A 14,478-nucleotide genomic window follows, 5' to 3' on the forward strand; every position below is an offset into this window, starting at 1 on the left:
AAAAACAGGCGGGTCATACGGTCATCATGCCCTTCCAACCCGGCGCCCCTGATTCTTTATGCCACCGATATCTTGTCAACTCCCCCTTTTGGCAGTGTTGATGCTGTAATTCCTCCTGTCATGAATTCTTGACTGTTTGCATGCATGCAACCTAGCTCGGCTAACTAAGAGTAGCTCCAATGTTTAGAGCTAGCTGCCAGTTCTAATTATTGGAGTTGTCCTAATTATATATATGTGCGCTGAGATTGGTTATAATTTCAATTTTAAGCCCTACATGTCCAGATACATGCCCGAAGTGTGAGTTTGCAACAAGAGGAGATATACATGTGAGGTGTTAAATGCAACTGTTGAACAAATTGTAGCGATGTTTTTGCAACTGAGAGTTTGAGACTGACTTTTGGGGTAATATGCAATTTCTCCTTCTTTTTTACGGCGATGCATAGTTGCATACTTATTTAAATTAAGGATACATATTCATCAAATATGCGTACAGAGGAGGATGACAAGCATAAAATTTTATACATGTTTGAGTCTCTCTATGTTCTGTGTTGCCTTGATTAATCTTAGGATAAATTACTTACAATAGAGGTGTATCTAGATCTACTTATATGAAGATCGACAAGTTCTCCCATGTTCTAAATCCCGAAGCTCTTGTCAAATGAATCTGATCGTGGCTTGAATCTACTGTGGATCTCAATAGATTATTTCTGGCTATATCCGATCTTGTATTGTTTATATTTGGCTCTATATCGCTTGTTTATTTGGCTTCGTCCCACCTATTTGACCTCATCTTGCCGTACCTTCTTCCCTCAATATATAGTCGAGCCAGGGAGGTATACCATACTCGGAGTTCGAGCGTAGTATTTGTGGATTGTGTTATCTAGTAGATTCTATCTTGACACATGATAGTTTTCGTATGTAACACGATAAAATATCTAAAATATTTGCATATGTCATATTTACATCGTGGCGGTTATTAAATCTACCATACAAAGTAACGGATATATGTATAATAGTACTCTACCATCAAAATATATTGTATTTCTAGTAAATTCTTAATTATTAAATATTAAATCCTCATCATAAGTATATGTACCTTGTTTGTGGTGTGTATAATACTACATGTGCAGAGGATCTTGGACAGAAGAGAGAGTTCAACTTCATCGATGGGGCTGCCACTGCTGGAGGTGTTGCAAATGGGGCTGGTGTTTGGCCATGGCTGAGCACAGAAAAGACATCTTGCCTGTCGGATCAACCACCGGCTGTTTATGCATGTCGTACGTGCATATGGGGGACCTTAGTTTCAAGGATTTGAAAGGTTTACATGCCTGCTGCCTCCATGCATGGCCTCTCTTTAATCTGAGACTAGCTAGTTCTTCTCTCTGTTCTACTCCGATCATGCCAAGATGTGATCAGATCAGAAAATAAATTCCCTCTGAAACTTTTGGACTTGATCGATCGGATCTTTCTCATTGGATCCGCATGCGTAACGATCGATCTGCCATTCTGATCTGTGGTTAATATGCTCGCTTTTGAGGGATCCGGTCAGAGTTACCTGAATGAAATATATATTAATTTTCTAAAAAAATAAAATAAAATTTAATATAAATCAATCATTGCATGCATGTACGTGGATGCTTAGACCACTCTCAGTATTTCACCTAGCTTATTTCTTAGGCTGATCATATCACACAAGATTTTTATGATGTGGTAAAGAATTAAAGAAAAGATAGAGAAGTAGTGTATTCCACAAGACATAAGTTAAACACAAAATCTAACACAATAATATAAGCTAAGAAATATATTAGGGTGATCAATGTCCTATTCCATGAAACAAAGTAAATAAATACGAACCAGTAGAAAAATAGATGTGACATATTTTTTTAAGATGTAGAACTTTTTTTTGCATTGGAAGGTCAGTAAATATGAACTAACATGAAACATTGCTCTAAAACATTTGCATTGGAAGGTCAGTAAAAGTGATACTTACTTCCTGATCTTCATCGTCATCATGTTGTTGTTGATAATACTTGATCCTACTATCATGTGACAACCAAATCACCTGCACATCTTTATGCATGGTTCATAGCCTTTTGATTTTCCCGAGACAAAAAGAAAAGATTTGCGAATAACTTTTTGTAACATTTTGAACCATATAAGATTTGCGAATAACTTTTTGTAACATTATATAGGTTGATGTTACTTTTCAATCCAAATTCAAAGCCCAAATCCTTGAAGCCACAAACTACTCAGACTCCTACGACCACCTTTATTTCAGTAGAGCCTGCAAAATTCTGCAGTCAGAGCATACAGGGAGCTAGCTCTCTGGACCGGGTAGGAATTTTGACAGCCATGCACATGCGCACACACCCCAACTCACATGTACAAACTCATATCTCGTACACACATGCATGAGACGGCCGGTGTGACAAGATTGAGCTTTTCTTGGTTGTTTTGATTGGACACATGCTTTCCTGTTTATGCTCCTATATATATGGTAGCTAGCTCACTGTTGACTTTTGCAGCAAGCCGTCGCATGTATACTGATGCAGTGATGCTACATGCATGCATGTTATAGTGAAGTGTCATCATGCATGGTTTATCACTTTCAGTTGCTGAGATAATTTTAAGCAAGCTTGTTTGCTGAAGCTGAACAGAAGCAATGAAGAAACGAGGAAAACCGGCTCAAACAGTGAACTGAAATGAATTCAAGTTGCCGTCGACAGGTAGCAAGCAGAGGAGGAGGACAAGTCAGGTGCATGTCAGTGGCAATCCTGGCGGGAAACTTGGCATTGCTCTGCTCCTCCTGTCTTCATCTCGCTCAGGTCAACAGCTCTTCCCCAATCTCATAATTATCCCCTCCTACGGCAGGCATATGCTCTGACCACATCTGAAACACCCACTTTGTCTCCAACCTTTTGTCTCTAGCTTCCTGCACCTCTCTCTCCCCTGCATGCCCCCTGTACTCCTACACAGCAAAATTTAACACCTCTCACTGCTCCTCTCTCTCTCTCTCTCTCTCCCCTCGCTGCCTGTCCTCTCCTCTCCCTAGTGGCAAGCTTAAGGTGTTACTCCTAACTTGCACTGTCAGTATATAAGCTAGCCTGGCTGATAGCTGGTCACTCATCTGCATAAACGTATGAAGAGGCTAGATATATAGCTGGTTGCTGTAACTTGCATATATTCAGATCGGGCTGGGTCTTACTGGTTGGTTGGTGTTCTTGGAGCTGAATGACCATGGCGAGGACGGTGGTCGGCAGAGAAAGGTACGGGGGCGTGAGGCAGTACAACAGGTCCAAGGTGCCCCGCCTGAGATGGACGCCTGATCTGCACCACTGCTTTGTCCACGCCATTCACAAGCTCGGAGGCCAGGACAGTATGTGCATGCATGCCTGCCTTTCTTGATCATCTTCTTGCTTCGATTTTTCCTTTTTAGTGTTCTTGTATACATTGCTGTGTTTCTCATGCCATTCTGAACTTGTGGTTGCAGAGGCTACGCCGAAACGAGTTCTGCAGCTTATGAGAGTGGGAGGCCTCACCATATCTCATGTCAAAAGCCATCTGCAGGTTAACTAACTAGCTGGAGACCCATCTCTCTTGAAATATATATGTTCTTCCTTCTCTTCTCCCATCTTCCTGATTTTTCTCTGTTGAAGTTGCGCACTAAATGAATAACATCTTTTGCCTTAATGTCGAAGCAGATGTACAGGAACATGAGAAATGATCTTGGAATGCAAGGTACATACATGTTTCCTTTTGCTTCAGAATGAGTTACAGGTTTTATCCTAGTTGACTGCCCTAAGTAGTTCGGGCACAGCTCTTCTTTCTTCCCATTCTTTTTTCCCCTGTAGCTTGTTGAGTCCTCCTGCCGAACTGTTTTTTCTAAGAACTTCCAGGAAGTTCCTGCAATTCACTAAAGAAGAAATGAAGTTTATGAGAGAAATCGGGTTTGAAAACCACACCACGGCAAGGTTTATTAGAAGAAAAATCGGCAAAAATTGATAATGACAGGAAAAAACAGAGACAACCACCTATAATAACTCACCACCACATACCTACAACCTACAAACGATGAACCTGAAAAGAGTCATCAACGGACCTCAGCTTCTATCTCCTTAGTCGCCGCAGCAGATACCTCCTGCTGAACTGTAGAGCCTCGGAAAAGTAGCTACTAATCAGTTTACCTTCCTCGCTAAAAATCCACGAAAAATGAATGCGCTCCAGCTAATGACAGTATAATCACCCAGACTCACTAGTAAATAAAAAAAAGTTCTTTCTTGATAATGTACTAGTCATGAAAGAAAGGCTGTAGGCTATTTTCCCTAATCTTGCCATTGATGCATGTGTGCATGGATGGCACGATTACCAACGACTTTCAATTTTGTGTGTGTGCTTTATGATACTAGATACTAGATAGCGATCTACTTTATCCTTCGTTCATGCAGCTACTGCACCATCAGGGAACAAAACCTAACCCCCATTCTTCCTTTTCTTTTGCCAATCTTGCGATCAGGGATGCAAGTGCACCGGATGGATCAGGAGCACATATATGGAGGCGGCATGGAAGTCTGCACTGATATGCAACAGTGTGATCATGAGTGTGATGATCCCAGCTGCTACATCTGCCTGTCTCCAAAGCCTAGAAAGGAGCCAATGCTTGACCCCCAACTGAAAAGGTCACTGCCTTTTCTTATTTACCCGGGAGTATTTCTTTTAACCACTTTATTATCTGACAATCTATAACTCATCGGTCACATCATGAGCCATTCGCATCATGAATAATGACAACATTTTTAGACCATCCTTCGGGCTTTGGCATTCACTTTTGCCTGAGGTATCCAATCAAATATTCCTTCATGCATATCTTGAAATGCAATAATGTTCTTTTTGACAGACCGTCTAGGTGACATGATATTTGCATGCCTATAATAGTTACTAGTTAGTACTTTTTATGCATATCAAGGAAGACACTGTACATTATTTGTCTACGAAGGCCAACTTGGTTGTTCCGTTATATGAATATAAGTGAAATACTTTTAAATATGAATCAATCAGTACTATTCTTATATGAATCAATTAGCATGTAGTACTCTCATATCTGATTTCCCAGTGACATTGTGCTTAACTCTACCTAGGCGACAAAGATGTCTGATCCCTGTTAATCTGTCACTACCTGTGTCAAGTTTGCTCCTATTTTACTAATTTACTTCTCTTGCATGCCATGAACTTAACCATGGATGCATGCATGCTCCCGGATACCAACCAACAGGGCAGTAGTAGTATCTGAGACGACGGAGACGAGCCGTGAACGGGAGGAGGCGAGCGCGAGCCCCAAGAGCCTGCTCAGAGGCCAAGGAATATGTGAGAAGGATAGGTCATCGAGCCTGTACTGCACCCTCGCAGCAGCAGGTGGCTACAACTACATGCGTATGCAGCTGCAGGTGCAAGCGGCCATGGGCATTGCTCCTCCTCTCGCGGATCAGGTGAAGTCCCGGGGAACGGGAATAAAGCAGCAGATGCAGGAGCACGAGCCGCGGCCTGCGGCAGACGGCGAACACGCCGCCCCTCCTGCCAAGCTCACATTCTTGGGCTTCGTGGTGGCGCCGGGGCCGCCCCCCGCCTGCTGCCGCGACCGCCCTTTTGAGGTATGCGCTGCGCTGCCTCCTCGGCGATCCATGTGTGGGATATCTATCTATTGGGGTCGATCGATCACGCTGATCAGGGCAGGCGGACAAAGCGCATGGATGGACGGATCGTCTCAGTGTGCACAGCACAGCCCTGTTCGGTCCCTCTGCACTCTGCCGCAGTGCACACTGCAAAGTGTTTGCGTGTGTGGGCGCGCATGCACCTGCGGATCGATGACTCGATGGGTTTATACCCTTTCTACAGTAGCAGTGGTTTTTGTCCTTGCATGGGCTAGCAACTGCAGCAGTGCATGGCGCATGCTCTCTCTCTCTCTCTCTCTCTCTCTCTCTCTCTCTCTCTCTCTCCGCGTGCGTGTCAGCGTGTGTGTGGGATGAGAGAGGGGGAGAGAGATTGGTCAGTACTCAGTAGGTGCATTTCCCCCCCTCTTGCTTCCCTCCAATCACACCAAAAAGGCCAAAGTTTTGAAATGACCGGCCGGATATATAGATCTACCACCACCTTTTTCCTTTTTGTCTACAAAAAAGGAGTGTCAAACATGAGCTGATTAACTTCTTTTGTGTTCCTTTTTTTTTTAAAAAAATTGTGTTTACCAAACGTACGTGTTAATTTGTACGTAGTTTGATGACGCTACAGTTTGGTGCTTCATTTGCATTGCAACGCTAACGAAATGGCACGCACGCGTGTATGCATGCAGATGGTCGGCACGGCTCCCTCCCACGGCGTCGCCCCCACGACGAACCGCGCCGACGCACGCCGCCCTTGCAGCCTCGAGACGCCAACCAGGATCGTGCACCGGAGCGCCGACCCGCCGTCGACGGTGGGTTCCGGACACGACGTCGGCTGCTCGCTCTCGCTGTCCCTGGCGCTGGACATGGGGAGCAGAAGCAGCCGCCGCGCGAGCGGGCAGTGCTGCACGTACAGCGGCGAGGAGGGCAGCCTGCTCTCGTCGTCGTCGGGGAGCCGGATCAGCCTCGACCTGTCGCTGTCCACGTTAGCAAATTAACCTGCGTGCGTGCGTGCGTGCGCGCGCGTGTCTGTTCGATGTGAGTGGAATAGCTTGGGCCTTGGTGGGCCTCTTGGTGTAGCGTGACAGTTTTCGTCTGGAATGGTTGTGGCTTTCGGCCCATCCGGCCTAGTCCCAAATGCTATAGCAGCTCAGTTTTCTCCTGTCGGGCTAGCTGGTGCGTTGAAACAGATCGAGGTTCTTGCGGGGTTTTTTTTTTTTTTTTTGAGAACTCGGGTTCCTGCGTTTTGAACAACCTTCGTAGAATAGGAGGAAATAACGATCCAATACTTCGTTAACTGCCCAAAATTCTATTTGCAGTTTTGCTTATTACTCTCTCCGTTCTTTTTATTTGTCATTTCTACATGGGTAGTAAGGAAAGCTAGCACGTGTCTATTCATCTACTAAAAGGTGTGTTCATGAAGTTAGTTTGCCCATCAACCACTCATGGTGACCGATGGAAAAAAAATTATTGGAAGATGTAGCAAGCTCTAAACGAGGAAGAGTTTAAGCTATGTTTCTTTTTGAAATCCTATAAAAGCAAATAAATCATAACACTTTGGAATAGCTAAAATACAAATAAATTAGAACCTGAGTTACTATGAAATTAGGCTATTTTGTCTATAGTGTGACACTTGCCTAAACGTAGCATAGGAGTAAGGAAAAAGAAGAGTGCTCAGAGAATTCCAAGGAGCCGCCATCCAATACTGATGACTTTATATCATTATGATAGGGAAGATTTATCCCCTCCACACCTAGTTATGAGGTGAGAAGTTTTCTTGTACTTGTACCAATGGAGATCAATAAAACTAGAAGGATATAGAAACAAGATTTTTTTTATAGATAAAGGTATAAACCCAGCCTTCATGGAAGGGCTTTTATGGGTGTCCGGATTAATTTCCGACCGGCTAAAACCGCCTTAGTAACTTACCAACCAAGCTAAACTGTTCCCAATAAGAACAAGATTTTGTGTCTCTGTTTTCACGCTTATTTTTGTTCTCAGCGTTCTCGACGGTTGACACCATTGGAAACGATCGGTCGCAACACAAGCACTTTTATTAGCGCGCATCTCGCACATACTGACTAACAATCATGGTTGCATGCATCCACATGCACGACTCTATCTCGCACCATCATCGCTTTGCATGTTATTCGCGACATTATCTTCCACAATTATCTCGTCTGTTATCCAACACCATCTCTCACAATTATCTAGCCCGTTATTCAGAATTATCTCCTGCTTGTTATCCACAACATCTCTCAGAATTATCTCTTTGCCACGACTCCATCTCGCATAATTATCTCCTGCCCGTTATTTCTCACACAATTATCTCCTGCCTGTTAATCACGACTCCATCTCGCACAGTTATCTCCTGTCGGTTATTCAGTATATGAAATATTTTTTTAGGACACGGCTAAATAATTTAGAATGGTGGCTAATTAATGAATCTGATGGTTTGATTACACGGTGGAAGAACAACAAAGAACGAATATGATGAGTTGATGACTAGCATGGTCTTATTAGAAGCAGAGCCGTACCAAAAAAAAAAATCTTCTACCCGTGTTCTGGATACAACACGAACGGGAAGGAAAAATCACACGGATTCAACATGCGATCGATCAGCTACACTGCGATCTTTTTTTTTTTTACAGTTGAGTCCCTTTCTCGAGACCTACATTAGAGGTCGTAAACGAGGATTCATACCTAGAAGTCAAATCTCAGACCGATAAAATCGTGCCTGTACGTGTTTTTAATTAGATAACAGGGAATTCAAACATAACTGCGCACGGCCGGAAGTGCGCCAGTACTCGCGTTGTTATAGGCGACGTAACTTTGTAGACTTTTCCAAACCGAACAAGCTAATCTATAAACAACCGTCTGAAACTAAGTCGGGTCTTTTTACGTATCGGGCCCACGTGTCTAACTCGATCTTAAGCCAAACAAGCAACCCGACTAATAAAATGACCTTCTGAAAAGGAGAAATTACTAGTACTTGCGTGTCTCACGGTGGCACCCAAGGGTCTGCAGCCGATTAATTTAACATTTTAACTAAGTAGGGAGGTGCCCGCGAATACAGGTCCGTGAATATATACGGTAGTATGCTTCTTTTCAACTTGGATGATACTACTGTAACATTTTTTTTTTCTGGAAGTTCTTCAAATTTATAAAAAATCTGAAATTTGGTAAGTAAGCACCAGGTGACATCTGCATTCGTGGTTATCTTCAGACATCTGCATTCCTGGAAACTCCTTGTCATCTCACTTGCTAACAGAAATAGAAATTCAGAAAGATGCAGTGACATGAAAGTTAGCAGGAGCGGTATAAGAAACTTACAATGCAGTGGGGAAAAAATAATTTCCTCTAATACTTGGTTAACTTGCGAACACAGCGTGGCAGCAGGAATGGAAGAGGCAGGCACAGGAGATAGAGACCGAAGCATGTAAGCCAGCTTCCAACCAGAGCTCCTGCTCCTCTGCATGCCCCTTGCACTGCTGCTGCTACAGCCAAACAACTCACCCCTACTCCTAAGTGGTAGCCACAACACATTGCTATGGCCTCTGCATCCATTGGTGGCCTCTGTGTAGTAAGTACCCAACCGTGGTGTACTGGTGCTCAAGGAGAGGCAGGAGCAGCAGTACTGGTTGCAGTACACAGAGAGATTAGCTCGGCTAGGTGGCTTGTACTTCAGGCTTCGGTTTTCAGTTTCAGTTGCACTTGTACTGCAGCAGCGCGTGCCAACGATGGCGGCTATACAATCCTCTACGAATTCAACAAAACAAACGTTAATAAACATGGGCTATTTTCCTTTGACAGGTTCCAATATGGCTTGCTCGGTCGCCAACAATGATTGACTTCGAATAGTAGAGCTTTCACGGACTTTGAATCTTTGGTCAGCAAGTCGATGCGTCGAAACTTCGGCCGTGAAGGTTCATGCATGCATTGGACTGAAACGGCAGTGGCGCGACACGATTTCCAAGCCATTCCAGACTCGCAGTCTCGTACATAAAACCCGTGCGCCATAGGCGCTAGCCAACCTTGCGCTAACGCACGCCCATGCCATCAAAACCTCCCGATTTACCCAACGGGTCCGCGAATTTGCACGCGCAAACCGCGGGCGCCTTCTGATCGAGCAGCCCTTACTTAGGCTAAACCCCCCACGTTTCATGGCAGCGCCGCTGCCGGTGACTCGCGCCGACGACAGCGGCGGGGCGCCCGCCCAGGGGGGCGGCGCGGAGGCGCGGAGGGCGGTCACGGCGCTGCTGTTCCTGGCGGCCGTCGCGCTCCCGTGCCTTGTGCTGTACCGCGCCATGGCGCCAGGGGCCATGCTCCTGCGGCCCGGTGCCGCCGCCGTGCCGTGGCGGCTGACCGCGACGGACGCACCGCGCGTCAACGCCGACCTGGTGAGTACGTAACACCATGAAAAGACGTGTATACATATGCATCTTCTTTTCAGTTTTTTATGGCTCACTGAGAAATGTCGTAATCCAGCTGGGTATGGTCACCCGAAAAGTAGTCGGTAAGAACAGTCGTTTTGATCTTTCTTTACTACCGAGTTTTTTAAGTTCCAGTGGAACCGCGTTTAATTAATTTCTAGTTCGTTCCGTCTCAAATAAAAATTACTGCGTCCTCAATGCTAAATATTCCAAAGGAAGAATTCTGAACTGATACAACTAGCAATGTGGCTCATGCATTTGCACGGCTAGCTTCGTCACAATGTGTTTTTTTAATCAGCTTGATTACAAATTCACATTTATACTATTAATAAATTTATTGTCTGATTTCCGATCAAAATTCCTAAGTTGTATAGGAATGTCTTGGTCGTACAATGACATTAACCATACTCTTCAACTACTTGCCGCTACGACCGCAAGCTGCGTGGCTCAAGCCCAACTCTTGCCGATTGCATGATGCATTGTTGATCCTTAGGTTCGTAGGTGTCCCTTGCCGTCGTCATAGGTCGTGGCTCCACCACTTTATAGCATGTGATTACGTTTTGCCATGTCATTTACCTGATACCACTATCTCATATTGTGCAACAATACATCTATTATCAATTTTTTTAACGTCCCCGACGAATTAAATCAAATGTAGCTCCTCGCCACTTTGTTGGCCGCAACCGTGAGGTATATGTCCCAAGCCTGGCTCCAGGGTCCTCAGTGTCCCTTGTCGCCACCGTAAGTTGTTGCTAGACCATCTGCAGCCTGTGAATTGTGGCATATCTTGTCGCCTACCTGACACCATGATCTTATGCTACACAACAACAAATATATTATGTGATTTTTAAATTCCCTAATGGATTTAGTATAATACAGCTCATTGCTCGCCAACTGCTTCAACTACGAGATGTAGCAAGCTTACATGCTCTGTCATGTGATCAACAGCTTTGCCAATGTCCCTTAGCCGTTGTTAGAGATCATGGCTACACCGTATGCAGGCTACGAGATGCACTTTACACAATCGCATGCCTGACATTGCAAGCTTGAGTTACGCGATCCAAGCCCGATATAATAACGTCCATATCTCCCCTTACCGATACGATCCTATATCTCGTCCTGCTGATCTCTGAATTTGTTGATGTCCCTTTTTGTCGCTGCTAGAAGTTATGGCTTCTATCATCTGCGGTCTACATGTTGTGCCTTGCCTGTTATCTGATTGATGCGACGACCTTGAGCTACAGGTTGTTTTTGATTTTTTTTATAGAAAACTTGTTACTAACTTTATTTATTTATTATTTGATTTTTTCTAAGGTTGTATTTGATATGAATCCTTCTTTTTCCTATTTTAATCCTAATTTCAATTATTATGAATTGTGTTTTACACAGACTCTTTGTTTAGATATTTTACTTTTCAATCTGTATGCAAGTCAAACTACTAATTTTTAGTTTTTTTTGTTTTGAATTCTAGCTATTGATTAGTTGTATTTTACATAGACTCTTTATTTACATATTTTGCTTTCCAATTTGTATGGAAATCAAACTACTAATTTTTCATAATTTTTTATTCTGAATTTAATCTAGACCGTTAGATGATTATAACACTTAATGGTGTAGATTATTTCAATTAATGTTATAATTTCTTCTACCTGAGAGCGAGTGTGTGGACTTCTTTTGTTGGGGCATTTACTAAGATAATATATTTGTTCAACATTATTAGTTACATGGAGTATAAACTACCCATGGCGGACTACTTAAAGAGATCCTTCATGCATGTTTTTTCTTTATATAGCTCCTGACTTAATATGGTCATAGTACTCAGCCCCGCCTCTCTCTGGAACGGAAAAGCTATATGACTCGAGCATTTTGAAGCCTCCTCTCACCCGATTTTCTAGACGATGAATTTGCGCCATGATTTGCACCCATGAGCTTTTTCCCTAACTCTGGCGAGATCTCTAATGAGGTTAGGGATCAATGTTGGTTAGGGTTCGGGATGGAGGTGGGGACTCACTTGAGTCTAGCAGGTTTAGAGAGAAGTCCCGTGACGATAGACCGATCCAACGGTGGTGGTAGCTGGTGAGCGAGTGGCATGGGTGTTAACAACCTGGGTGGCAGAGGACGGCCAGTGGACATGATCAGGGGCGTCAAGATGCCAGCAACGGGAGGCAGCATCGAAGAGGCTAGCATGGTGGGATAGGGTTTCACCGGAGCGCTGCGCCAACACTGGTGGAAGAAGAAGAGGTGGCCGGCTAGAGGTTGAAGAATGATGGGCCGTTGGATCCCCATCTAACGTCCAGAAAAGGTCGCGTGCTGCACCAGAGAAACAGCCGGGTGCCCTATAGACAGATATCCCTATGGAAAGCTTATTTCCCATTGCAACGTGCAAGAATTCTACTCGTACTTTCTAGTCACGATGCTATGTTATTCAATGTCGTGATGCATGTGGCCACTTCGATGCTGCTGCGTGAGCAACAATTTTCTCTTCCACAAAATTTCGTCGTGTTAGGCGAGAACAGACAGATGACATATGTGAATTAATGTCGTGATAATATTGGTTTGTTACTCAGTCTTTATGCATGCAAGATGCAGTCCTCACTCTGCAACAATGGCGAGTGAACACGCTAATCGTCTGCAAATCAAACTGCCTTACTTAAACTGGCTGACACGCCGCATGCAGGACGGTGACGACGCGCGGCTGGAGCGAGTCCTGAGGGAGGCCGCGATGGCGAACGACACGGTGATCCTGACGACGCTGAACTCGGCGTGGTCGGAGCCCGGCTCGGTGGTGGACATCTTCCTGGAGAGCTTCCGGATCGGCGAGAGCACCAGGGAGCTCCTGGACCACCTCGTCATCGTCTCTCTGGACACGACGGCGCACGCGCGCTGCAAGCGGATACACCGGCACTGCTTCGCGCTCGTCACCGACGGCGTGGACTTCAGCGGGCAGAAGAACTTCATGACTGATGGATACCTCAAGATGATGTGGAGGAGGATTGACTTCCTCAGGCAAGTTCTTGAGAAAGGATACAGCTTCATTTGCACGGTACGTACCAAGTAGTACGGACTTTTGCAGTGTAACCAGAAAATGTTCAGAACATCCAGTCTGAATTCTGAAACGCATTCTCAATGTGCGTCAATTCTGAACTCTGAACATTTTAGGACACGGACATTGTGTGGTTGAGGAACCCGCTGCCGCACTTTTATCCAGACGGGGACTTCCAGATCGCGTGCGACCATTTCACCGGTGACCCGGACGACCTGGGCAACAACCCCAACGGCGGGTTCACGTACGTGCGGTCCAACACAGAGACGATCGAGTTCTACAAGTTCTGGTACGCGGCGCGGGAGAAGCACCCGGGGCTCCACGACCAGGACGTGCTCAACTTCATCAAGCGCGACCCCTACGTCGCCGAGCTCGGCATCGGGATCAAGTTCCTCAGCACCGAGCTCTTCGGCGGTCTCTGCGAGCCCAGCCGGAACATGAGCAGGGTCTGCACCATGCACGCCAACTGCTGCATCGGGCTGAACCGGAAGATCAATGACCTCAACGCCATGCTCCGCGACTGGAGGAGGTTCATGGCGCTACCGCCCAAAGATAAGCATTCTGTTTCCTGGACTGTACCACAAAACTGCAGGTAATCAAGGCATATTCCATAATATACGCATTATCACGTTCTGGAGAAATAATATGCACATTATGTGTTTATGCCCGTATTGTTTTTTATTGCAAATGTCTGATTCATTTGATCATGTGATGGCCTTTGCAGTCTTCAGAAATTGGAGCAGTAGGGCATGGAGGATGCCAGAAAAAAAAAACGTGTGAAGTTACAAGCTCCTTTTTGTTCTTTTGTACCGTAGATAGATGACATTAACCAAGCCAAACTGCTGACTGCCCTTGTGAATCATTCGGACATTCTAACTCCTTAGTAAGTTAGGAAGAGGTGGAATCGACTGAGTACGGTTGAAGCAACCTCACATGATCCAGGAGGCCAGAAACAATTTCCAGCACAAGTTCTTTATGGAAATCTTCTCTATTGCAGCCTGAGAGATCTGGAAACAACAGAACGCTAAGATCTTTGAAAGATCTTCGGCAAACTTCTATAGATGGAGGGATAGTTTCAAGGAGACTGTTTTTGCTCAATCTCATAGAATGAACCATTCTCTTAAATTGTTGGTTTTAGACTGGCCGCAGAATTTTGGTTGATGCTTTTCATTTTGTTTTTCTCTTCTTCCTCTTCTCTTTTTGTTCCTCTCTGTATATATGCTCTCTTCTTTTAATAAAAAGTCGTGCAGTGGGGGCTTCCCTCACTGTTTTCAGTTAAAAAAGGGTTGAAGCAACCAAATGTAACTTCAGGAAATATACAAAAGCTGTTAACTGATGTCTTGCCACACGC

At 44.8% G+C, this 14,478-nt stretch overlaps 2 protein-coding genes across 2 annotated transcripts; both read left to right on the forward strand.

Annotated features, from left to right (window-relative positions):
- The first annotated feature begins 3,130 nt into the window (after positions 1-3,130).
- On the forward strand, positions 3,131-6,649 carry LOC133914900 (uncharacterized). Its single transcript, XM_062357870.1, has 6 exons — positions 3,131-3,376; positions 3,491-3,567; positions 3,702-3,738; positions 4,514-4,676; positions 5,270-5,645; positions 6,341-6,649. Exons 1-6 carry the CDS (start codon positions 3,232-3,234, stop codon positions 6,647-6,649), a joined length of 1,107 nt encoding a protein of 368 aa, XP_062213854.1. The 5' UTR covers positions 3,131-3,231.
- A 2,986-nt stretch (positions 6,650-9,635) lies between these two features.
- On the forward strand, positions 9,636-14,463 carry LOC133916997 (uncharacterized protein At4g15970-like). The gene is made up of 4 exons (XM_062360916.1): positions 9,636-10,051; positions 12,762-13,127; positions 13,244-13,719; positions 13,852-14,463. Exons 1-4 carry the CDS (start codon positions 9,815-9,817, stop codon positions 13,871-13,873), a joined length of 1,101 nt encoding a protein of 366 aa, XP_062216900.1. The 5' UTR covers positions 9,636-9,814; the 3' UTR covers positions 13,874-14,463.
- Positions 14,464-14,478: the final 15 nt, after the last annotated feature.

This window comes from Phragmites australis, chromosome 4 (assembly GCF_958298935.1).
Source record: "Phragmites australis chromosome 4, lpPhrAust1.1, whole genome shotgun sequence".
Classification (NCBI taxonomy): domain Eukaryota; kingdom Viridiplantae; phylum Streptophyta; class Magnoliopsida; order Poales; family Poaceae; genus Phragmites; species Phragmites australis.

Bases quoted from the DNA above. Each gene is read 5' to 3' on its own strand.
- LOC133914900 (XM_062357870.1), top strand. From the start codon at position 3,232: ATGACCATGGCGAGGACGGTGGTCGGCAGAGAAAGGTACGGGGGCGTG. The intron at 3,739-4,513 runs GTACATACATGT...TCTTGCGATCAG, and splicing joins AAATGATCTTGGAATGCAAG to GGATGCAAGTGCACCGGATG. The intron at 5,646-6,340 runs GTATGCGCTGCG...GTATGCATGCAG, and splicing joins GCCGCGACCGCCCTTTTGAG to ATGGTCGGCACGGCTCCCTC.
- LOC133916997 (XM_062360916.1), top strand. From the start codon at position 9,815: ATGGCAGCGCCGCTGCCGGTGACTCGCGCCGACGACAGCGGCGGGGCG. The intron at 10,052-12,761 runs GTGAGTACGTAA...CGCCGCATGCAG, and splicing joins CGCGCGTCAACGCCGACCTG to GACGGTGACGACGCGCGGCT. The intron at 13,128-13,243 runs GTACGTACCAAG...TGAACATTTTAG, and splicing joins GATACAGCTTCATTTGCACG to GACACGGACATTGTGTGGTT.